Below are 23802 nucleotides of genomic sequence, written 5' to 3'. Positions count from 1 at the left end.
GGCCCAGGCCCGGGCTCTCCGCACGGGACCGGCGCGGACAGGGGTGCACCCGCGGCTGCGTGTGGAGAAGCCCGGAGTGCCCGGTGCGGCGACCCGGCCGCACGGGCCCGGGACCCCCCCGAGCCCCCCACCCCGGCCCGGACCCCCTCTCGGCGGCCACGGGGGTGGCGCTACCCCTGCGCGGGGGGGCGGAGCGGGGGTGGGGCCGTGCCGTCCCGCCCGGCGCGGAGAGCCAATGGTGGCGGCGGGCGCCGGGCGGGGCGGGGCGCGTTGGCGGGAATCCGCGGGCGGCCGCAGGGCTGTGGGGAGTGCGGGCCGGCCCGGGCCGGACCTAAAGCGAGCGGAGCCGAGCCGAGCGCTCTTTGTTGTCTCGGCTCGCCGCCGAGTCCCGGCCGGCAGCGGTGACACGGCCCCGGGATGTCCCAGGAGAACCTTCTCGGCATGGACGAGGGAGCGCTGCGGAAGCTGGTGAGTCCCCGCGGCGGGTCGGCTGCCCGCAGCCTTTGCTGGCTCGTGGCGGCTCCCGGGGGCACGGGCCGGAGTGTGCCCGGCGGTGCCCGGCGCCCCGTCGAGGCCGGGCGAGCGGTGGCTGGCTGGGGCGCGGGCAGGGCTGGCAGCCGGGCTGGCCCCGGAGGCTTAGCCGTATCGTGGGCCAGGCCGCGCCTTCCGTAGGTGCCGGAGCTGCCGCCGCCCCTCAGCCTGGGGGATGACGGGGGCCGCTGGCCAGGACCCGCCGCAGTGCTTGGTGGGGCCGGAGAGCAGCACCGGAGGGGCCCGAGCTGTCTTGGGCCGGAGCTCTGGGCGCAGGGCAGCTCTAGCACGGCCCCGTCCTGCCCAGGGACGCCGCAGGCTCTGGCCCCGCTGCTTGGTGGCCTCGGCGCTGCGCTCGCACCCGCGCTCAGGCTGCATCTGAGTGTGCTGGCCCCGTCCCCTTGGCCGGCGGCTCCCGCCCGGGACGTTCTCTCCGGCCGCCTCCGTTAACAGCTCACCGCGCTACCGGTGCCGGCTGCCTCTGGCCCGGCTCTCCGCTGCCGTGCTGCCCGGGGCTGGCCTGTGCCAGCAGCTGCGCCCCGTGCCCTGCCCGCGTGGCTGAGCATCTCCGTGTGTGGCGGCTGCTGCAGCGACGGTCGAGCCGCTTTCCTGCTCCGTTTATTTCTTCGGGAGTCAGAGCCGAGCCCGGCCTCGCGGCTGCCGGGGCTGCGTAGGCTCGGGGGGGGGGACGGGACGAGACGAGCGCCTTTGTGTCCCAAAGGTGGGACCCCGGGTGCTGGACTGTGACCTGCTCAGTCAGGGCTTTTGCACCGGCAAGACCTACAAAACGCTTGCCCTGCTTCGGGCAGCCCTGCTGCCTGCCCCCAGCCCCGGGGGTCGGGGCAGGGGGCTTGCTGGGTGCCGGGGCTGAGCGCGGGGTGGTCTGGCCCGGCTGGGAAGGGCTGCGGCAGGAAGCTGAGTCAGCCGGGAAGGCACGTCTGCGGGAACAGGAAAGAGTCGGGGTGCCGCGGCGCGGGCGGGGGGCGGGAGCGGCGCTGTGCCATGGGCAGGGGGTCTGCACGGGGCTGCCAGAGCCCCTCGATGGGCCACCTTCAGCCCGCTCTGGGTGGCAGTGCGCAGACCTGCCCGTTGGTGGTGGCCCGAGGAGCCCACCGCTCTCTGTGAGGTCCTGTTGGGGTCAATGGAGGGCCCTGGAGTGTGGGGATGGGTGGTCTGGGTTTCTCCCTGTCCGGCCAGTGCTTTAGCTCAGTCATGTCCCAGCCGCTGTTCCTGGACTGAGAAGGAGCCCCAGGAGCAGTGATGGGGTGGGTGCCAGGTCTGTAGTGCGGTTGGGTCTCCAGCAGCCTGGAAAGGTGGATCTCACCCGAGCAGCAAGCACCGCTTCTCCCCAGGGCTTTGTCTTTGACCCACTGGGGCTTTGTGTCCCCAGAGCACCGGTCTCATGGCTCGGATCTCCCTGTGCCTCTGTGGCATGGGCTGGGGAAAGCCTGCTCCAAGATGACGTGAGGCAGGGAAGGAATTATTTTTCTTTCTGGTTAGGTTTTGGCTCCACTCAGCTGGAAGAGGATTAGCCCATATAAGGGAAAACTGCCTCTCCCACCGCTTCCTCCCTTTCCCTCTGCTCTCTGCAGCCTTCTGCTCCAGGTTGCTTCTCCTCCTCTCTCCCAGAGCAAGTGAGACCTTGGCAACAGTATGTGAGATCCCTGCGGGTCCTGGAGGAAGGAGGCTGGGGGATGTGAGCAGGTTCCTGCAGCCCCCTTGTCAGAACTGTGGCTGGGCTGAGAGCTGCTGGGGAGCCTCTGCCCCCCATCTGCCTCCCACAGGCATCCACGTGGTTTCACCCCCCAGCTGCCTGCTGCTACCCCAGTCCTGGGGAGACCAGTTGGGATGAACTTGTGATGCAGCATGAAGATGACCAAAGGTCTGGAGGAGCCCGGGGGGGAGCTGCAGTGGACAATGTGGGTTGGGTGCTGCTGCCAGGTGGCCCTTAGCTGAGTGTCTGGAAGCAGGGGATTATTTGCTCAGGGCTGTGCCGAGCTCCAGGCTGTGTTCTGCTGGCCCAGGCTGGGGACTGCTTGCCTCTCCCAGCCCCTCCAGTTCTCAGTGTGGTTAATTAGACAGGCAGGATGCAAATCCCCTTGCAGGCAGAGACAGGGCAGGCTTGAGCTGGGAAAGTCACAGCCATGAGCTCCCCTTCTTATACCTGGTGGCCTTTGGGAAAGGCTTCAATGACCCCAAGGAGCATTGCATCTCTGCTATGTCCCTGTCACCCAGCAATCCTTCCTGATTTCCTCTGCTCAGGAGGAAGCCACACTCTCTGTGGCTCCTTCCAAAAGTGACAGCAAAGTCTGGGGCTGCAGGAGGTGTTTGATGTGCCTGGGTCCTGTTCCCAGAGCAGTTTGCCAGTGGCCGGGCTCCAGCCTTCCCAAGTGCTCTGTGCTCAGCTGCTCTGGGAACCAAATGGATGCAGGGCAGTAATTAGCCCTCCTGGAGGATCTGCCAGCTGTGCTGGGGCTCTGAACACTGCTCTGCTTGAGCATCATCAGGAAAGCAGCTGATGGGTGCCTTGCCAGCACCCTTTTCACAAAGCCATGTTGTGTGTGTGCTGAGGCAGGCGTTTGCTCATAACCACTAATTTGCCGTTGGCTGGGCAGGGCTGGTGGGGCTCTGGCATGTGCTGATCCCTGGGCCTGCCCATGCCAGCAGGGTTGGGCCTCTCAGACCCTCCCCACCCCTGGATCCAGCTGTGGTTTCCGGCACACTTCCCCTTGCTGCTGGCCATGGAGCCTCCAAAGCCACTCATTTGCCTCATCCTGGCTCCCTGCTGACGTGGGCTTGGGACAAGGCTCTTTCTCCTGCTCTGCTGCCATTTCTCCTGTGGGGAGAAGACTTCCAGGACCTGGGTGCAGGTCAGGTCCCAGCTGGAGCCTCCTGTGCAGGGCAGACCTTGGAGCTGATAGACAGGTGTCATGTAGCACGGGGGTGCCAGGGTTCCCCCTGCTCTGGGATGTGTGGGGTGGGTACCCCATCATGCCTGCCGCCCCCCCCCCCCCCTTCCTTGCACTTCTGGCTTCTGCAGCTGCTGCCCCCCTCCTCATTGCTCTGACCCAGCTGCTGGAGACAAGCCATGCAACACCAGCAGCTTATTTAGGGAAGGACCAGGGCTTTGGCCTCCTAGCATGTGACAGAGTAGTGTTTTTCTGTCCTCAAGGCCTTTGCATGGCTGTGGGGAGAGCCATGCTTGCCATGGGGCCTCCACCTCCAGCCCCTTGTTTTGGGCTGGACCGGGTTCTGTTGCTCCCCCAGCCCATTGCTGCCACCCCCATTGCTGCCACTGTTGTGCACTGTGGAGCTGGGCTTCCCGGTCAGCCAGGGTGTCCACTGTCTCTGCTGGATCAGGAAGGGCCCCATCTTACGCCTTTCTCCTGGAAGCCAGCATCCCTGCCTGTGGCAGCATCCCCAGGGTGCAGACGGCTGCCCTGGGCAGGCAGGCCCAGTGCAAACGGGAAATGGGAGGCCCATGTGGACAAAGGGGCTGGTTTCCTTCCTGACATCCCCCTGCCCTGGCAATGCAGTGGCTCCTGCTCTTCCCAGCTGCTTCCTTGCCCTTGCACTGGCAGAGATGCCAGCTCTGGATAAGAGCTCGGGGGCCTGCAGCCCCAGCTCTGACCAGGAGGCAGACACATGCTGCTGTGGGATGTGAAAAGTGGCGCAGCATGCTGGGAGGGATGGCACTGCCAGCCAGTGGGGGGGGGGGGGGGGGCTGCCAGAGTGGGAGGGAGCATGCCCTTGCAGTTGCGTGCATTTTCAGTGCTGGGTTGGCATGGAGGAGCTGCCCCAGGGGTCGGTGGTCCCAGCTGCCAAGCATCCTGCTAGGGCAGGGGTCCTCAAACTTTTTAAACAGGGGGCCGGCGTGCGGATGAAGTGGCAGGAGGTCATCTGCGGCTGCTTCGTTTCCCCCCACCAACCCCTGGCGGGGGGGGTCTGTAAATACTGGGGGCCGCATTGAGGACCCTGGGGGGCTGTATCCGGCCCGTGGGCTGTAGTTTGAGGACCCCTGTGCTAGGGTTTCCTGCCAAGCATCCATCTGGGGAAGGATAATGCCCCTGGCTGGCACGGGCTGGGTTCACTGGGATGGAAATATCCTCCCCTGGTCCCCAAACCCCAAGCAGCCAAGGTGAAAGGCAATGTCTTTGTGGGGGCTCTGTGAAGGGGGGTTCTGTGGGTGGGTGGTGGATTGGGGCCCTCAGCACTCTTCAGCCTGGGTACAGCTGAGGGACCAGCCCTGGATTCTCACTGCAGCGGAACCTGAAGAGCCCGGATGGGTGGCCTGGTGGTGGCCTGTGGGACTGGGAGGGAGGGGTCTGATGTTCTTGTGCCATGGCGTAGCTGCAGCTGCTCCCAGCATGCTGGGGCTTGTTGCTGACAGCAGCTGCTGGGGGTCACAGGGTTTATTTTTAATGAGCTCCATGGGAAATTGCCTCCTGGGCTCAGTCCTGATGTCCCACAGCAGGATGATGGGAGGACAGTGGGGCTGTGCCTGCCCTGGCTGGCCTTTCCCTGCAGATTTGGCTGCCTTCTGCCCCTCTTCAGCTTGGGAGGGGCCTGTGCATGGCCCCCTCAAAGCATTTGGGCCTGTGGCAGGACAGGGGCTGGGGACCTGATCTGGAAGAGGGGAAGCAGCTCAGGGTGCCTGTGCCAGGTCCTGGCACATGGCCTTGTGTGGGCTGAGAAGCACCCATGAGATGTTCATGGGTGGGCTGTAGGGGGGGTCGTGGCCACGCTTCCTACATACAGAGGGTTGGACTTTGATTTAGGACAGATCCTGCTCATGGATTGGCTCTGAGAGCTGCCTGCCATCCCCTAGTACTGGGTGAGGGTAGGTAGGGCTGCAGGGGGGGTGAGGGGCACCTCTCCTCAGTGGGGTGCTGGGACCCTCCAAATCAACACCTCCTGGGGGCTGTGGGGGTGGGAGGGGAACAGACTCTGCTGTCCCACTCTGCTGTCTCACCCACCTTGCGTGGAGCGGCTCATCCCTGTGCTGATGGCATTGGGAGGCAGGGCTGCAGCGAACCAACCCATGGAGGCTGCATGGACCACCAATGGGCATTTATGCCATGTGCCCCGTCTCCTTGCCCCTCGCATGCCTAGAGGTCTGGATGCCACCATGACAGCCCCTCTTTGCCATGGCTGGTCTCAGCATCCTGCCCCCCGGGGGGAGCTGTGCCCGCTCCCTGCAGGGCCAGGCAGTGCCGGGCAGTGTATGCGTGGGCCCAGACAGACAGACGGCCCCATTGTATGGTGTGTGGGCAGCCACAGCAGCCCAGCGGAGGGCGGTACCAGGACTGAACTGGGGGGCCACAGCCACTGGTGCCAGTGCTGAGCCCTGCCCTGTCACACCCAGCTGGAGGCAACGCTGGACCTGACTGAGCGGCGCCGCATCCGCTCAGCCATCAGGGAGCTGCAGCGGCAGGAGCTGGAGCGGGACGAGGAGGCGCTGGCATCCAAACGCTTCCGCCCAGAGCGTGGCAGCCACCGACAGGACGACAAAGAGAACTGGCCGCGGTGAGTTTATGAACTGGGGCCGGGGTCTCACTTTGCTCCAGGGGCCAAGCGTTGTCCCCACTGTGGCTTGAACAGAGTTGGGTGGGTGGGAGCAGCCCGGCGCCAAGCTGTTTGGTGCGTGGGAGGTGCCCATTGCCTGTATTTGCTGGCTGCCTACGAGAGGACTTTGCTTCTGAGTACCCATGGCAGCTCCCTTCTGGCTGTTCTCGCCCCTGCGCAGGTCCCAGTGCCTGGAGGAGAAGCAGCAGGCAGCCCTGGCTGCCTTGTCCCAGCAGCTTGAAGCCATCACTGATGTGGAGGAACTGACAAAACTGGTGAGCGACTGTGTGCCGGGGCTGACTGTGTGCCGGGGCTGACTGTGTGCCGGGGCTGACTGTGTGCCGGGGCTGACTGTGTGCCGGGGCTGACTGTGTGCCGGGGCTGACTCTGCTTCTCTCCTGGGTCTTTCCTTCTTGCAGCTGCGGGCAGCAGGTGAGTATGAGGAGCGCAAGCTGATTCGAGCTGCCATCCGCAAGCTGCGGGCTGAGGAGATTGAAGGTGAGGCACCATCCTTGGGTCCCAGAGCAGCTGCCCTGGTGAGCCTGTGACATGGGCAGCTTCCTAAACACTGCCTTTGCTTCCAATCCAGCTGCAACCCTGGCTGGGAACACACAGAGCAGCCGAAGGGACAGCAGAGAGCCTCCTGCAGTGCCTGGGGATGCAAAAAGCAGCCGGAGGGATGATGCTGAAACACCAGCCCTAGCTGACAGTGGGAAGAACAGCCAGAGGGGTGATACTGAGCTGCCAGCCCTGGATGTGAGTGGGGAGAGCCATGACAAGGGCAGTGCTGAGCCCCTGGCTACATCTAGGAGTGGGGACACCAGCCAGCAGGATGATGCAGAGCAGCCGGTGCTGGCTGGGCCAGAAGACAGTGGCCACAGGGGTGCTGCAGAGCAGCCCCCTGCCCAGGAGGCCAAAGGCTCAGTGGTGAGTGTGCAGGGTGCTGCTGGGGGGATAGAACTACTGAAAACCTCCCTGGGCTCTTGTGCCAGCCTGCCTGTGGCACAAACTCCCAGGCATGTCAGGCACACCACCTGAGGGAACTGGGGAGGTGGAGCTGGGGGCCTGGGGGATGCAGCTGGGCTGTGCCAGTGTGGCTGCAGTGGTGGTAAGCTGGGGGCTCAAGTCTGGGTGTCCAGGCTTCTCCCTGAGGATGCAGCCTGGGTGTGAGTGCTGTGGGGGAGTGGTCTGTGAGACCCCTCAGTGTGCTTGGTGCACCCCTTCCTGCTGTGGCTCTGGCAATGGTGCTGTTTGGAGATGTCAGCCACTCATCCTGCATGCAAGCAGCTGCCTGCATCAATCCCCTTGCACAGGCAGAAACCATGATCCCTCCCATCCCCCTCCCCATGCTGGTTCCTGCTGGCTCTTGAGGTGCTGGGGCTCACTCTGGAGCAAGGCTGGTGCCCACCAGCCATGGTGGGGGCTCTCTGGGTGGGGGAAATCTGAGCTGGTGTGCAGGGCTGAAAGGAATGGCACATGCCTGGGTTTCCTATGCAGCAGTGGTGACCCCACAGGGGACTGTGGCTCTTGTGGTGGTAGGCAATCGCTGCAGGGACACCATGTGAGGTTGCCCTTTGCAGGAGAGGGTGGGGAAGGGAGAAGAATTGGTTATAACCACAGCCAAGCAGGAAGGTGTAGGTCCCCACATCTGCCTCCATTCACCCCAGCTTCCACTTCTGCCTACCCTGGGGCCATGGCAAGTGTCTGCAGGGAGGACCATGGCCCTGTGCCACCTTTCAGCACTGTCTGCCTTCCCCATCCGGATGTGCTGGCATGTTGCCCCCAGTCCTGGCCGTGCTGGGACATCTCCCGAGCAGCTGGCGGGGCTGTTGCACTCTGGCTGATTGATCCAAACCCAAGGCCATTTCCCTTAAACGGCAGCTGCAGTGGTGCCTGGGTTTGGGTCTTGGTTTCCCTGTGCTTTTTCAGGGTATGGGTTGCTCTCAACCTCTCACTCTGACTCCAGGGCCATCGGTGCCTGGAGCCCACAGTGTTCCTAGAGGCACTGGCACAGCCAGGACTGTGGCACCCTGTGGTCTGGCTGGTGACAACAGAACACCATGCCTGGTCCTGCTCAAGCATATGTTGGCGACATGCCTGTCACCTGCATGTGGTCCTGTGCACAGAGGATCACGTCATTTGCTGAGCAGAGCTGCTGGTGCTGCGGGGCAGGGACAGGGTGATGCAAAACTGGGTGATCCTTGCCTCAGGGGCACTAGACAGGGTCTGTTTTCCCCTCCTGGCAGCCATGCTGGACAAGGCTGGTGTACTTGTGGCCGGGGCCACAGAGGGACCCCAGAGCCAGCTCCTTGCTCCATGCCCTGGTGCTTATCAGCCCCATGCAGAGGAGTACCAGGAGCTGTAGGGTTGCACAGGGTTTGGGCCCCTACTTCAGTGGATATAGCATCTCCCTGCCTGGTGGAGGCAGCAGGGTGTGGGGACACTTGTCTCACTACCAGCCTCCTGCAGCAAACCCTGGGCAGGGAGCGGTTTGTCCATCCCTGGCAACATGCCAGTAGGGACCTGGGTGGCATGGGAAGAGGCCACGGCCTGCAGCATATCCCTGGCTGGGTGGCAGGGGTGGGACAGGGTGACCTGGTTAGAGACCAGAGTGGGGCTGGCCCCGCTCACACCCTGCTTTTTCCCAGGCCCACAGGCAAGATGACATGGTGGAGCGGGAGAATGTCCCAGCTGGGATGCAGGAGCTATGCAGACAGCAGGCGGGAGACCCCCAGAAACCCAGCACCCAGGGTGAGTCCCTGTGAATGCCAGTGCCAAAGCTCTGTCTTGGGTGCGTGCCTGGGGCTGGAGCAGTGCCAGGGCCAGCTGTGGGCAGGAGGATGGAGAGGGCAGTACCACATCTCCCAAAGGTGTGGGCAGGGGAGCTGAGCACCTGGCGGGGCCATGGGAGCCAGGATGCTCTGCAGGTAGCCACAGGGATGTCCTGCAGGTAGCCACAGGCTTCTCCCCATGCAGAGCCTCTTCTCTCTCCTGCAGCTGTGGTCTTGGGGACCCTTGTGGTCCTGGAGCTGCAGCCGGCCCAGGAGCCTGGTCTGGAGCCTGAAGATGGTGGCAAGGAGCCGGCGCAGGGCCAGCTGTGCTCCCTGGATGCAGCCCAGCCCAAGGGGCAGCACCAGGCAGCTTGGAAGGAAGGGAGACCCGGCAGCCCTGCCACAGCCCAGGAGCCTGGTGGAGGGCAAAGCCACCAGGTGGAGCAGCCCAGTGCTGGCAGCCAGGTACGGAGCTGGCAGCATGGTCCAGGGCTGCCACTGCCTTTTTCACTAGGGGCTGGCAGCCCTGCAGGTGAAGGCAGCCGGGTGGTGGGAGGGAAGGCTGGGGGGGAGGGTGTGCTCTCCTCAGCTGACTGCTTTGCCCCTTTCAGTCCCTGCAGCTCGGTGTTGGGGTGCATGGTCAGGTGCCAGAGCCAACCAGAAGGTGTGGGGAGGCATCAGTGGGTAAGTGTAGCCCCACAGGGAGGGAGTGCTGGGGCTGTGCCTGTGTCATGTCCACCTCCACTGCCCCCCTGCCCTGTGGCACATGCATCCCGGCAGTGCAGGAAAAGGAGTCAGCCCTGGGGATGTGATTTAAGTCTATGCAACTGGGACAGGAATGTGAGGGCAGGACATGGCCAGGCCAAGGGCCATCCACAGCCAGTGGCCATTTGCCACCCAGCTGTGCAGTGACAGTGCCTGCCCCAGCTGGGTGCCGGAAGAGCAGGGTGCCAGGGAAGAGCAGGGTGCCAGGCGGGCTGTTTACCAATCCTTCAGCTCCAGGCTGGGCAGCAGCAGGGCCATGAAAGGGAATCCGTGCAGGCAGCAAACCCTGGCCTTTTGCATTCTTTGTCCCAATAAGGCTAGGAGTCATGTGTCTGCTGACCCTGACCCCCCTGGAGCTATGCTCACTGGCCAGGCCAGGGCCAAGCACCTTACTCCTCCCTGGAGCCTTGAGGGATCACAGTGGCCAGCAGCTGCCCTCTTCCTACTGCTGGGAAAACCATCCCCATGGCTGTGCTGGGAGAACAGGAGGGTGGGGGGGGGGAGGGCCAGAAGGCAGCTCTTTGTCCCCAGGGTCAGGGTTCCCACTTGCAGCCACCCTTGCTGGTGGAGATCCCCTTCTTCCAAGAAGCCCTGAGGGGCTGCTGTCATCTGGGAAGGCAGAAACCTTGGGGAGATGCTGGTGGGTGGTGGGCTGCAGCACCAGGGCAGAGGGAAGCATACAGTATCTGACTCTCCTTGTCTCACCTAGGGGCTGAAATCTGGGTACTGGGGAGAGGCTGAGGCCCCCCCTGCCCCTTGCAAACTTGGGTATCAGCAACTCTGGCCCCAGGCCAGAGCACTGCCTGCTCAGTGCCTGCCTGCACCCTGGGTGCCCCCAGGCAGGGGCTGAGCCACTGGGCCCCCTCACCTTCCCCTCCAGAGGCAATGCAGGGCTGGCCCTGCTATGCCAGGGCCTGGTGGGTGCAAGAGCGATCCCAATCTTCCAGCACAGACCCCAGGTACCACTCACTGACATGCTGGGGTGTGGGTACCCCAACATCTGCCTTGCTCTCCTCTGCAGTGTAGTTTGGCACTGCAGGGCAGAACCAGCTGCCTGCGGTGCGCGGTAGCCTCTGAGCAGTGGTGGATGTTGGCATTATGCTCTGGAGAGTGTGGGATGACAGAGAGAGGGGCCCCAGAGACTTGGAGGGGGGATGTGGTAGAGGGCAGGGATGGCAACAGCACCCTGTGCCTTGCTCACCCTCTGCTCCCCTTGCATATCTGGCCTGGCCCTTCCCAAGTAGCAGTGACCACCCGGGACGTAGCAGGGACCCCGGTCTGCCTGAACACTCACCAGCTGGAGCAAGCGCCCTCCTGTCTGCGTTTGGCTGGCCGCACAGGTAAGGTCCCAGTGGGAGCTGCCTCTGCTCTCTCTGCTTCCCAGTGGTGGGAGAGCCTGGGGAGGCACGGAGCTCTGCAGTGGCAGGACACTGCTGGTTGCTGCTGGCTGAGCCGTGCTGGCTGCCCACCTGCTTTCTTGCCCCTGTCCCCCCTCCCCTCCCCAGCATCCACCCTTCCCCACCCGTGTCCACAAGCAGCCAAGGCCCCAGTGGAAGCAGGGGGGCCGGAGCTTGGAGGGAAGGGCAGCATGGGGGGCGGGGGGGGGGCGGGCAGCATGCATTGCGTTAGCACCGAGGCACATGAGGCATGTGCGTGGTGGCAGGGCACTGGAGGGGGGTTGTGCCCCCACGCACGGTCTGGGCACCCAGGGGCGCAGCATGCCTGGTGGGGTCGCCGCACCACCGGTGACCCCACCATGCTTGTCCCGTGTCCGTTCCCCCCCCCCCCCCCCCCCCCCCCCAGAGCCCAGCCCCGCCGCGTCCCTGCCGCGGGCCGCCTCGGTGCGGGAACGCGCCCAGCGCTTCACCCCGGCGGGGGCGGGCGGCGCGGGGGGGCGGGCCGGGCCCGGCCAATGGCAGCGGGGGCCCCGCACGGCACCGCCGGGGACCGCTCAAAACGCGCGGGGCAGCGGCGGCGGAGGCGCAGAGCGGCGTCCGGCCACGGTCTCTGCCAGTCCTCGCCCCGGCCTCGACGGCATGAAGACCTGCTTCACCATCGAGATCAAGGATGGGCGCGTGCGGCCCCTCGCACCCTGCGTCGTGGCCACCCCCGGCAGCCAGCGGGCAGGTGGGCACCGTGCAGGGGCGACCAGCGGCAGGGGCACCCCCGGCAGCCAGCGGGCAGGTGGGCACTGTGCAGGGGCGACCAGCGGCTGGGGCACCGGGTGGGTGGGTGGGGCGGGGGAGACGGGGTGGTGCAGGCAGGTGGTGTCCCTCGGGAGACAGCCAGGGTGGGTGGCAGGGGCAGAGAGCCCCTGTTCTGAGGACGGGGTGGGGAAGATGAGCTGCGCAGCGGTGCACCGTAGGGATGGCGGGCCTGAGTGGCATCATTCAGGGAGGTAGGACTGGGAAAGGTGGGCAGGTGGGCCCACATTTGGGAGGCAGGCACCATAGGGACAGTGGGCAACAGCAGGCAGGTGGACACTGGCAGAGCCATAAGCAATGTGGGACAGTGCTCCCAGCAGGATGATGTGGGCAGTGGAGCAAATGGGTGCCAGTGGGCAGTTGGGCACTGGCAGAGCAGCAGGCACCAGTGAGCAGGTGGAGACCAGCAGGGAGATGAGCAGCAATGAGCAGGTTGGGTAGTGATAGGCCAGGCAGGCATTGATGGGACATGTGAGCAGAAGCGCTGGCATTTGGGTGCTGGAGGCTGAGCATCTGCACTGCCAGAAGAGCAGGGACCATGGGCAGAAGTGTGCCTGGCAGCCCTCACCCTTTGGCAGGGACACTCAGCCTGCTCGGGGCATCTCAGTACTGGCCCTGCAGCCTGTCACTCTCCCTGCTCTCCTGCCACATTCATGCTCTGGGTCCTTTCCCAGCCCCCTGCCCAACCCCTGCAGGCCTGCCCCATCCACTGTCCCCACTGACCTGCTGGTCCAGGGAATTCCATGCTGTCCTGCACTGTCCCACCCCTGCTGCTGCGCAGTGTCTGATCTGGCCCTGCCTGCCTGTGGATGTGGCTGGCTCAGGATGCTGGGCCCATCCCTTGCACCAAGGGGGTCTTGGCTCCAGCTGGAGCACTGGAAAGTACCCTTTCATGGGGGGAGGAGGATGAGCCAGGGTGGGAAAGTGGCCTGGTTTCCTTGTCCCTTGGTTGTACTCTGAGCCCTTCCCCTGTGCCAGAGTTCAATGCCCACTGCTGAGGCAGGGTGCGTGCTGCAGCCAGGCAGCCTGTCCAGAGCCGCTCCTCAGGTGTGGAGCTGAACCTGCCAGGCTGGGGCTGCAGCAAACCCTGTGTGCCTCTTGCTCCTCTTGTAGAGGTGACCCTGGGGCTGCGCAGCACCCCTATCCGCATCACCACTGTCCCCAGCAGCGTCAGCAGCCTCTGCAGCATCAGCAGCAATGTCACCAAGGTGAGTGCCCAGAAGGGCTGGGTGCCATGGGCTCATACTTGGGGGCTTCTGGGCTTGGGGTGGGGAGCAGTGACTAGGTTGGGTGGGTTGGCACTGGTGGTACAGTCCAGAGGCTGTGCCTGTTTTCCTTTTTACAAAGAGACCCTGAGGTCCATGTGTAGACCCACAGTCCTAGCCACATGAGTCCCCAGTGCCCTGGACTGTGCCATGTATGCAGACTCTCAGGGTGCCAGGGGGAGAGGTGGGCTGGGAGCCATTTGTGGGTCTCCCTCTGTTTTAAACACCCTTTAGTGTGGGAGCAGCTCGGGGAAAAATCAATTGCCACCCATCCCTCTATTTTCCCTCCTGGCAATGGACCTTGGTCATGGCGCTGGGGTCCCTGCCCCAGGGGAGGTTCCCTGAGAGTCTCTGATCTACCCTGGAGCTGTGGGCTGGGGTCCTGCCTGCTCCTGCACTGCAGTCAGCAGCAGCCCCAGCCCGCCTGGCCCAGGTGGGATTCTTGGGTGTGACTGGAAAAAAAAAGAAAACACCAACCAAAAAACCCAACAAAAACAACAACAAAGAAAACCCCCAAACTGAAACCCTCTGCTCTGTTTGGGGGGGGGAGAGGGATGCACACGCAGCCCTCCCCCCACCCTGGGTGGCGGAGCTGGGTGTACACGGGAGGCAGCCCCGTTCAAGTGCTTTTATCTGCTCCTGGCCATCTAGGGTAATGCGAGGCGCTCATGCATGCAGCCTTGGCAGGAGCAGGGATGTCAAGTGCAGCGCTGCCTTGCTTGTGGCCCTGCATGCGCTTGGCTCTCCCAGCTGCCTCTACCTACGTGACATTGCCAGTGGCATGGCACCACTGGTAGCCCTGGCTCCGCTGTCTTGCTCCGTCCTCGGCTCAGCCCTTACTGGCATGAAGCAGGTAGCACCCACAGCCTGGCAAGGCTGCTTTCAAGTGCTGCCTGCACTAATTGGCAGGCCCTGCTGCCTGCGGGCAGCTCGCTGCCTGCAGAGGGTGACTTCCCCTCATTAATGTGCTTGGGCAGGCTTGGCCTGAGCAGCCCGTCAGCTCTCATTAAGGTATTAGCGGTGCTGCCTGGTGGGGTGGGGGCATTGGGACCCATCAGCTGCCCAGCGGGAGACACAGCCTCCAGGTGTGATCCCAGTGGGCAGGGAGGACGAGGAGGCGGCAGCAGCAGCGGTAGTGGTGCTGGCAGCCCTGCCAGGTAGGGCTTGGTCAGAGGGACCAGCGGGGTGTGGGATCTGGGGACAGTGACTGCTGCGGCATGTCCTCTCACTGGTGGGGTGCTGCCTGTGCCCATTGTGCAGGGATCTGCACCCCTGGGGTACTCATCAGGCAGCACAGGGGGAATGGGATGGAGGCCCCCAAAAATCGTGGCTGGGGCCCTGGCGCCAGCTTGGGGCTGGAGATGTTGGTGTGTTGTGGGTGATGCAAGCCAGGAGCAGGAGGGTGCTCGGACGAAAGCGCACATGGCGTGAGTGGTCCCCAGCCCTGGAGCACATCCGACACAATGATGGCCTTGGGCTGATCCCACATGGGGGCTCTAACCCATGTGCTGTGCCCCCCGGCCATGCTAAGCTGGCACTCGGGGGCACTGGCAGCCGTCTGGGGCTGGGGGGGCCGCTTGTCAGGGCTCCCCCTCACTGAGCCACCTGGCTCCAGGGCTGGAAATGCTGCCAAGTGTCTGTGCCTGCCTCGGTACCCCTGCACAGGACCCCCAGCCACTGTGACAAGAATAGCCCAGCAGGCGTGGAGCCCTGCTGTGCCGGCCTCCAGATGGGGGTGGTGCACCCAGAGCCCCTATAAAGGGTGGAGGACAGCTGAGGGGCTTGCCACAACGCCTGCTGGACCGGCACTGCTGCCATGCCAGGGGTTAGCCTGGAGAGGCTGGCGCAGGCCAGAGCGGCTGAGCTGGTGGAGCTGCGGCAGGAGCTGGGGGCTTTCTGGGTGGTGGTGGAGGGGCAGCTGGAGCAGGTGCTGTGGCGGGTGCAGCCTCTGGTGCTGGCGCTGCGGGCGCTGGAGGAGGAGCACCTGGAGCTGCGGGCAGAGCTGGCACGCCTGAGCCACCGCCTCGACCTGCTGGTGCTGTGGCTGCGGCTGCAGGAGCCCCCCGGGGAGGACCTCAGCACCCTCTTCCTGGAAGCACTGGACCCTTGCACATCCTTTGAGGGCATTGAGGAGCCTGGTGACCCCGTGGCTCATCCGCCTGCTTTTTCCAGCATGCGCCAGCAATCGGCCCCACACCTCTCCCAGAGCAACAGTGGCGTGAGTGCAGGCAGCTCTGCCCCACGGCAGCGCCTGGCAGGGGGGTGAGAGGCTGGCACCGGCCCGTAGGGGTCCTGAGGGTGCCTGGAGCCAAGGTGAAGCTGCTGGCACAAGGTGGAACTGTGGCTGCGGTGCATGGTGATGCAGTGTCACTGGGATCTGCTGCCATTTGGGCTTGCTGCAAACGGCACCCACCTGTTCTGTGCTGCTGGCACGCTGGCCCGGCAGGCGGGCTTCCCGCAGCTGTCCCACCCCTGCCCGCACACAGCAATGGTGAGGTGCAGGTGGTGGCACATGGCCAGTGTCACCGGCCAGCAGCTTTGTGGTGGACCAGATGCAGAGCCAGGGCAGCAGGACAGAGGATGGGGCCAGGTGCGTGGCAGGGTTGCTCCAGTCCCATGCTGGCACCTCCTCTCTGCTGCCTCCGTGCCCTATTCCGGGCCTGGCCCACTGCCTGCTGTGCATTGCTGGGGGGTCGTGCTGAAAAGGACTTGGTGTCCTGGCTTTGCTCTGTTAGGGGCCAAGCTGGCCTAGATCCTGAGCAGGGACACGGGGGAGGCTCTTGATCTCCTGCGCAAGATCTTTTCTCTGCTAAGTCCCTTAATTCCCTGGAAATCCCTTGTGCCGCTGACAGCACACACTGGCCTTGCCAGCACCTTTCCTGCTGCTGGGCACCAGGTGCTGCCCAGCCTGCAGCACCAGAGCAGACCCTGCCTGCTGGAGGGCCCCGGCGGCTGTGGTGATGGGGTGTGGGGAGTATCTGGGGATGTTTAAGCAACCAGACTGGGAGCAGGTCAGACACTGTCATGCCCTCCTGGGGCAGGCAGTGCTGCAGGGGGGCACATTGCATTTCCCTGCCTATCCTGGTCGCTGCAGTTGCCCATGGTACCCCACTGGCTGTGAGCTGTTTTGTCGCATGTGGCATGTCTTCTCCAGGGTCACTGCTGCAAGCGGCACTGGGCAAGTGTCAGGGTGATGGGGACCCTGGACCCTGAGCTGCGTGCAGGGTGGCCAAGCTGGTGCAGGTTCAGTTGCACAGTCCTATCCTTGTAGATGGAGCCAGAGGTGGTGGAGCAGCCCCAGGCACCAAGGCTGGAGCCAGAGCTGCCCAATGGCATGGAGAAGGTCCAAGTGAGGGAGCTGGAGAGAAGGCGTAAGCTGAACATCGAGGAGCTGAACAGGATCGAGGATGAGGATGTTCTGGATAAGATGGTACCTCCTCTGCCACTGGGCTCCTGGGGGAAGGCGGTGGGACCCTGAGCTGGTGGCAGAGGGGTGATGCTGACCACCTCCTCCTCCTGCAGCTGGATCAGACAACAGACTTTGAGGAGCGGCGACTGATCCGAAATGCCATGCGGGAGCTGCGCCAGCGCAAGCGAGGTACTTAGTATGGTGAACCCAGCAGAAGTTGGGTCTCTGGCAATGGCATTGTAGGTAAAGCTGGCAGGGTGCTCGAGCAGGGCTATTCAGCTGTGGTGAAGCAGGAGGGTGTGTTGAGTCTTCTGCTGCATCCCTGGTTGTGCCAGGCTGAAGGCATCATCCTTCCTATGAACTGGTTGTGGACTGGCAGCAGCTGGCAGGACCCCTGGTGTGGCAGGGACTGTGCCCACCCCCCTTGCTTCTCACTGCTGATACCATCTCCTACCTGCCTTTGCAGACCAGCGGGAGAAGGAGCGGGACCAGCAGCTGCAGGAGATGAGGAACCAGGCTACAGCAGGGAGGACTGGCCATGCCACAGAGACCACCACCACGCAGAGCACACAGTCAGCCGATGGCTCGGCGCGCAGCACCGTCACCAAGACAGAGCGTCTCGTCCAGTCTAGTATGGGCTGGGCTGGGGGGCACAGGGTTTGCTTGCCCAGCATGGCTGGTGTGCTGGCCCTTCGGGAGGCCATGCAGAGTCTTTCCTGGTGCTCTACCATCTCAGCTTCTCTCTGCTACTTTTGCTGCTTGTCCTGGGTCTGGCTTGACTGTGCTAGAAGTAGGACCGTGGTTGAGGGCTGTGTTTTGCTGTATCTCTTCTGGCTTGTCCAGAGCCTGCCTGGGGAACTTTTAAGGGATCTGCTCTGGTTCTTCCCACCTGATCCTCCATCCTCTTGGGGTAGCAGGAGCCTTGTCTGCACCTTGGTCCCCTACACCTTTGCTCTCCCAGTCTCTGGGTGGCTCAAGCCAAGAGTCACTGTAGGGAGCTGAAGGATGCTCCAGCTCCCTGCTCCTTGCTCTGCCTGGCGGGGCCTGTGCCAACTGTACCCCTCTGTCTACCCTGGTGGGACTTCTCCCTGTTGCACTACGTTGATGTGAGGGTGCTGGGCAGCAGTGGGTGTCAATGAGTACTGATGCCCCCCTGCCCCAGCTGATCCCATAGCCTTGCCCCCTGCAGATGATGGCACCAAGACCTCCCGTACCACAACCATGGAGTCAAGTTACGTGAAGAGATCAGATGGTAAGAGCTTTTGCTGCCCTTTCCCTGTGGCATCCTCGGGGTGTAACCTCAGGGGCACTACTGCTGCTGAGCTGTCGCTGCCTGTGGCATGGGAAGAGCCCCCACACCTGCCTGGTGCTGCCTCCGTTGGCTCCCTCCCAAGGCCTCTCTCTTTCTCTCTCTATAGGTGGCAACAGCACGTTTGTTCAAACCAAATCATCCTACAGCTCCTCTTCCAAGAAGACTGGCAGGTGAGTGGTGGTGCCTCCCCAGAACCAGCCCCAAATGGTCCCTGTCAGCCATCTGCTTGCACAAACCCTCTCTGCCCAGCTTGCAGTGTCCCTGTGTGGGAATGTCTGCAAAGCTCCTGGTCACTGGAGCACATTCGCTGTCTCCAGTGGTCCCCACGGGCCTGGAGACTTGTCTGCCAGCCGGGGACACTAAGCCCACCCCCCTTCTCTCCCAGGGACATGGAGGTCTCCAAAGTGCTAGGACTGGCAATGGGCCAAGGCCACCATATGCCCTTCCCTGGGCTGCCTGCAGCCCCTCTTAACTTCATCTGTTGCTCTCCCAGTATCTTCGACCGTGAAGACGAGAGTGCCTCCAGGCAGAGCAGCCTGGCTGCACTGGAGCGGCGTCAGGCTGAGAAGAAGAAGGAGCTGATGAAAGCTCAGAGCCTGCCAAAGACATCGGCCTCACAGGCACGCAAGGCCATGATGGAGAAGCTGCAGAAGGAGGGTGGGAGGTGAGGCTGGGCTGGGGACAGGCCAGCCAGGGCAGTGAGCGCCACGTAGATAACACCCCACATCTTCTGCTGCAGCTCACCAAACCCTGTGGCAGCACGTACCGCTGTGCAGCGGTCCTCCAGCTTTGGCGTGCCCAATGCCAACAGCATCAAGCAGATGTTGCTGGACTGGTGCAGAGCCAAGACCCGGGGCTATGAGGTGAGTGCCACCTTCAGTCCCCCTCCCCGGGGCCGGTCGATCTGCCCCTCACTAACTCTCCTGCTCCTGCAGCATGTGGACATCCAGAACTTCTCGTCCAGCTGGAGTGACGGCATGGCCTTCTGCGCCTTGGTCCACAACTTCTTCCCTGAAGCGTTTGACTACAGCCAGCTGACACCCCAGAACCGCCGCCACAACTTTGAGGTGGCCTTCTCCTCCGCAGAGTATGTAGCTCTTGTGCAGTCACACAGGCTTGGGGCAGCTCTCCTGCTCATTGCCCAGGGTGAGGGAGGGGCACGGGCAGGGTGATGGTGCTGGAGGTGGGTGCCCATCAGTATTGCTCCCTTTGTGTTGTGCACCAGGGTTTGGACACCATGGGAAAGCAGTGGCTATGTGGACAGGGCCACGAGGCCAGTGCAGCCCAGTTGGGTGGCAAGGGTGGGCATGGGGGTCTGGGCTTCCTGGGTGTGGGGCAGAGCAACCACCCAAAGGCAGGGCAGCAGTCTCCCAAGCCCACCCAGCCACAGGCAGTACATCCCCTCCTGGGGTGCCGGGTGTGGGACCACAGCCCCTGGGGAGTGGGGTTTGTTTGTACTAGGTGCCTCCCTTTGCAGTTGTAGGGGCTCAAATGCCGTTGCAGCTTCTTCAGTCTCTTCCCTTCCCCTTTTGCTTCTGGTTTTCCTGGGTGCTGAGAGATGGGAGCGCATCCAGCTGGAGGGCTGGCAGCCAGCCCCTCTCTCCTTCCTTCTGTCTCTCTCCCCCCCACTCCTCCTCCCCTCCTGCACCCTGCCCAGGGGCAGGGCTGGGCAGGTGGGGATCCCAACCTAGCCGGTGCCCAGGGTGGTGGTGTGAGCTGGGAGCTCCTGCAAGCTCCCTGGGTGCTGTGGTGCTGTTCAGTGGAGCAAGAAGGGGCCATGTGCCTGGCTCTTGGTGCTCCCGATAATGGACTTTTTGCCTTAATTGGGGAACCTGGCATGGACTTGAGAGCGCCGTTGATCCCTCCGGCCTGGAAGCCAGGTGCCCTCTTGTCCCTCCTCCTCCTCCAGCTCTTGTGAGCGTCTTCTCCCGAGCTTCCTGCACCAGGACTGTGCTGTGGGGTTCCAAGTGGAGCTGGGCAGGAGGACTGGGCTTGCCACCCCATCCTCCCAGCAGGTCTATATAGGGGCTATATAGAGCGCCACTCTGCTCTGGAACCCGCTCCCTGAGCACCTGGCGCACCAGACACTTCACTCCTCCTCTGCCTTTGTCTGTCCTTCTCTCTGGACCTCACGCCTCTCCACGCTGCTCACCCGCCCTCCCCCTCCCTTGCTTGTGCCCCCCCAATCTCACTGAATGGCCTTGGCGTGGCGGTGCCTGGAGCCCTCCTGCCCCTGCATTGCGCACCCCAGAGCATGCAAGAGCAGAGCAGCATCTGCCCGGGGGAGGGACGGGAACTGCATTGATCTGTGTCTCTTGTTTTCTCTCTTCCTCCCCTCCCCGACTGGGCTGCGGTCACTGGCTTGCCCCTCTCTCTCCCTGCCCCCAGGAAGCACGCGGACTGTCCACAGTTGCTGGACGTGGAGGACATGGTCCGGATGCGCGAGCCAGATTGGAAGTGTGTGTACACATACATTCAGGAATTCTATCGCTGCCTGGTCCAGAAGGGGCTGGTAAAAACCAAAAAGTCGTAGCCCATTTTCACCCCCCTGGGAGCGATGGTGAGAACCTTCCCCTCCAAATATCTCCCCGTGCCTCAGAGCTGCTGCTTGGTCAGGGAGCAGCTGCTGCAGCTGGGGCAAGAGGCTGGGGGATGCCGGTGGGTGAGGGGTGAGTCCTGGCGGTGTCAACCAGTGAGGCCAAGGTGTTGTCAGGAGAGGGGTAGAGGTTCCAGAATAGCGCCCATGGGGATTTGGGGAAGGGGGGGGCTGTGTCACCCTGCGGGGCTGTTGGCTCTGTAGCCACAGGGAGAGCGCTAGCAGGAGCAGTGCTGCTGTGGCTTCTTCCTCCCCGTTGGCTGAGCCTGACCCAGGGGATTAGCTGTGGGGGATGCCGCTCTGGGTGCTCTGCAGCAGCCTGAGCTGTGCTGCCTGGGTGTGAGTGAGCCCCTCCCCAGGATGCCCTGGCATCATTGCTTGCACTTGCTGCCTCCTTGCCCCCACCCTGGGGTGTGTGCGGGCTGCCAGCCCTGGCTGCGGGAGGGGAGCGGCAGCTGCTGCTGCAGGGCCAGGCATGGGTGATGGTGACCTGCCCACACGGTGCTGCCTGCTCATATATGGGCAGGAGCAGGGAGCCTGGAAAGTGTGACTCAAGGCTTGGGTCCTGCCTCGTCTTGCAGTGTTTGTGTCTGTCTTCAGGGGCATCCTAGCTGGCGCTGGAGCCATTGCTCCCCTGGGCTCCACGCAGCACCAGCACACCGGGGCCCAAATGCTGGCTTTATAAGGACAGAGCCGCTCTCCTTGCGCTGCTGTTGCTTTGCCATCACTCCCTGAGTCAGGGCTGGCAGGGGGCCTCTAGAGCTCAGGCGGGGGCTTTCCTAAGGCCCTGAACACAGCCTCCCGCCTTCTCAGGGCAGCCAAATCACGAGGTGGGGCCAGGGCCAACCAGGCTGTGGGCTCAGAGCCCATCAACTTCAGTGCAACAGGGGCCCTGTGGGAAAGCTGGGACAGTGGGGCACAGGAGCAGGGTCCCAGCAGAGCCCTAGGCTGGGGTGCTCTCCTTGGACCTGGTGCTCCCCAGGGGGCTGGCACCTGCTGTGGAGGGTTCCTCCTCAGCTGTGCAGTTGGGTGGGCTGTGCTGGAGGGCCAAGGTGTGCAGCGGGGTTACTGCAGCCTGGGGAGACAGGGAAGAGGGCTTGTGGGGATGTGGTGGTGGTGGGTGGCAGCCTGGGTTTCTGATCCTGTTTGCGCTCAGAGCTGCCCAGTCCACCCTGTCACTGAGGCGGAGCCCCTGCCAGAGGGTGGCAGCTGCACCAGCCATGGTATCAGTGGGGGCTGCCAGTTTGAGCCAAGCAGCCCCCAGGTGCTGGCACAGCCCCTGCCCCAAGCACTTAGAGCTGCATCAGCCATTTTTGGCAACAGCGGCCTGGGATGCTCTGGTGCTGTCTGTCCCCTGATAGGTGCTGACACCTGCCACACAGCCTGGCAGGGGTGCAGGCACCCGGGTTGGAGGGGTGGCAGCAGTGGCAGGGTAGCTTGTGGACCCCCACTACCACTAGCCCCCAGCAGAAAGGTGGTAGGGCCAGTTTGGTGGATGGAGGTGGCCAGTTCCCTTCCATGCCCGCTTGGGCTGTAGCAGTGACTACCCAAGCTGTGCTGGCAGCTCCCTCAAGTTGGGGGAGAGATGGCATGTGTAGCCCAGGACACTGAGTTGGTGGTGCAGGCAGAGTGAGGGCAGGGCTGCCATTCTGCTGAAGGGGTGACTGCAGAGCCCAGAGGCTGCCGGGATCGGGGGGCAGCCATGGCTGCTCTGTCAGGGCCCCCCACGGTTGGCACCTGCTGGCCATGGCCCTGGCTAGACCCTAGCACTGGAAGCTGGTAGGCACAGGCCACCACTGAGCTGGTCGAACCTGGGCAGTGCCCAGCCTGCCAGTGGTGCTATCCTGTGCTTGGGGCAGGCACCCCCCCCAGGCTCTGGTCCAGGATGAGAATGGGAACTGGGCTGGTAGGCTGACGGGATGCAGGAGAGCAGGGCTGGGGCTTGCAGCAGGAGTGATGGGCAGCATGTGACTGTGACCCCCCTTGTCCTTCCCTGGACCAGCTAGTGGGGTTTGTGTTGGGGCCACAGCACGGATGTATGCCAGCAGGCAGGCAGGTTTCTCCCTGCAATGCACTGGCATCAGCTGGAGGAGGAGGATGGTGGGCACAGCCTGAGCAGTAGTGGGTGACTGCCAGCACCAAGAGCTGGGGCAGAGAGCACCAAGGGTGGCAAGAAATGCAGGCAGCCCCTGTTGCAGGCAGCATGTGCTCTTCCCTGGACTGTGGGTGCCAAGGGCTGGGCAGGAGCTGACCAGGACTGAGGGCAGAAGTGCTCAGTACCAGCAGGCCCTGGGCAGCGTGAGTCCCCTATCCCAGTCCCTGCAGCAGGGCAGCCCGCCCAGGGCCGTGCTGAGGGCTGCGTCTCTGCAGGACGCTGGTGGACTGCGTGCCCCTGGTGGAGGTGGAAGACATGATGATCATGGGGAAGAAGCCGGACTCCAAGTGCGTCTTCACCTATGTGCAGTCCCTCTACAACCACCTGCGTCGCCATGAGTTGCGCATGCGGCAGAAAGAGTGCTAGAGCCTGCCCTGCCTGCCATCCTGCTGCCCCCTGCCCTCAGGGTTGCCAGCAGGTGGGGAGCTGCCTGCCCTGGGAGGGTCCTGGGGGGCCACAGTACCAGCGCTGGGGGGGGGTGGAGGGGTGGGCTCTGCCACTGGGGCAACCCCATGCCTCTGCCTTGCTGAAGCTCCCTCTGCCCTCGCTGGCTGTGGCCTGACCCTGTGGGCAGGACAAGGCAGGGCAAGGCTGGCACTGCCAGGGATGCTCCTCAGCTTGGCTTGCCTCCTGTGCTCCAGTGTGTTAAGTTATTTGTTCTCCAGGAGTTGTTTGTGCCACGGGCAGCACCCCTGGGTCTCTGGGGAGGCTCAGGCATGGCTGTGTCCTTGGGCCCAGGGCTGGCATGGGTCAAAGGCTGAGCCTCAGCCAGTGTCACAGCGCATCCTACAGGTAGCGCACCTGTGAGTGGTTCTCCTTGGCCCCCTGTAAGGAAGTCCCTCTCCCCACAGCTGGCCCTGCTTGGTGCCACCTCCCTGGGGACAGCTTCATGGCCATGTGCTGACACCCTGCTTCCCACTGCACTCATGCACCCTGGGGGGCTGCAGTACCCATGTGCTGGAGAGCAGGTGGGGAGGTAAGAGATCCCAGGGGAGCAAGGAGCCCAAAGAGTGAGCTGGGACAGCAGCCCCTGCTCACCTCCCCAGCTTGGCACCGCGTGCTCAGCGCTGCTCCCTGCTCTGTCACCCTCTCTACACCTGCGTTGACACATGTACCAACACCAGCCAGACAATAAAGGTTTATTCTGTAGGTTAATGTCTCTGCCTCAGGTTCTTCTTCCCAGCCACGTTGCTACTTTGTGCCACCAGTGCAGTGTGCACCACAGTGCC

The 23802-nt window shown here is 63.4% G+C and overlaps 1 protein-coding gene across 4 annotated transcripts; it reads left to right on the top strand.

Moving 5' to 3' along the window:
- Positions 1-279: 279 nt before the first annotated feature.
- On the top strand, positions 280-23728 carry SMTN (smoothelin). Of its 4 annotated transcripts, XM_037375231.1 has the most exons (21): positions 280-468; positions 5897-6057; positions 6278-6371; positions 6516-6594; positions 6686-7023; positions 8745-8847; positions 9094-9332; positions 9479-9551; positions 10874-10972; positions 11436-11816; positions 12950-13044; positions 16373-16531; positions 16624-16699; positions 16977-17141; positions 17700-17762; positions 17929-17992; positions 18316-18486; positions 18562-18685; positions 18758-18909; positions 20211-20382; positions 22789-23728. In XM_037375231.1, the coding sequence occupies exons 1-20, from the start codon at positions 418-420 to the stop codon at positions 20353-20355; spliced, it is 2832 nt and encodes a 943-aa protein (XP_037231128.1). In that variant the 5' UTR covers positions 280-417; the 3' UTR covers positions 20356-20382; positions 22789-23728. The 4 variants fall into 4 exon arrangements, with proteins under 4 accessions (XP_037231128.1, XP_037231129.1, XP_037231130.1 ...); XM_037375232.1 differs by having other exon boundaries at positions 10877-10972; positions 20211-23728; XM_037375233.1 differs by having other exon boundaries at positions 11436-11759; positions 20211-23728.
- The last annotated feature ends 74 nt before the right edge of the window (positions 23729-23802 follow it).

The sequence above is a fragment of the Falco rusticolus genome, chromosome 1 (genome assembly GCF_015220075.1).
Source record: "Falco rusticolus isolate bFalRus1 chromosome 1, bFalRus1.pri, whole genome shotgun sequence".
Classification (NCBI taxonomy): domain Eukaryota; kingdom Metazoa; phylum Chordata; class Aves; order Falconiformes; family Falconidae; genus Falco; species Falco rusticolus.
This window is presented reverse-complemented; position numbering and strand designations above follow the sequence as displayed.

What these genes read in the sequence shown, in the direction of transcription:
- SMTN (XM_037375231.1), top strand. Translation starts at nt 418, where the DNA reads ATGTCCCAGGAGAACCTTCTCGGCATGGACGAGGGAGCGCTGCGGAAG. An exon ending in AGGGAGCGCTGCGGAAGCTG is followed by an intron (nt 469 to 5,896) that starts GTGAGTCCCCGC and finishes TGTCACACCCAG; the next exon opens with CTGGAGGCAACGCTGGACCT. An exon ending in AGGATGTTCTGGATAAGATG is followed by an intron (nt 16,532 to 16,623) that starts GTACCTCCTCTG and finishes CTCCTCCTGCAG; the next exon opens with CTGGATCAGACAACAGACTT.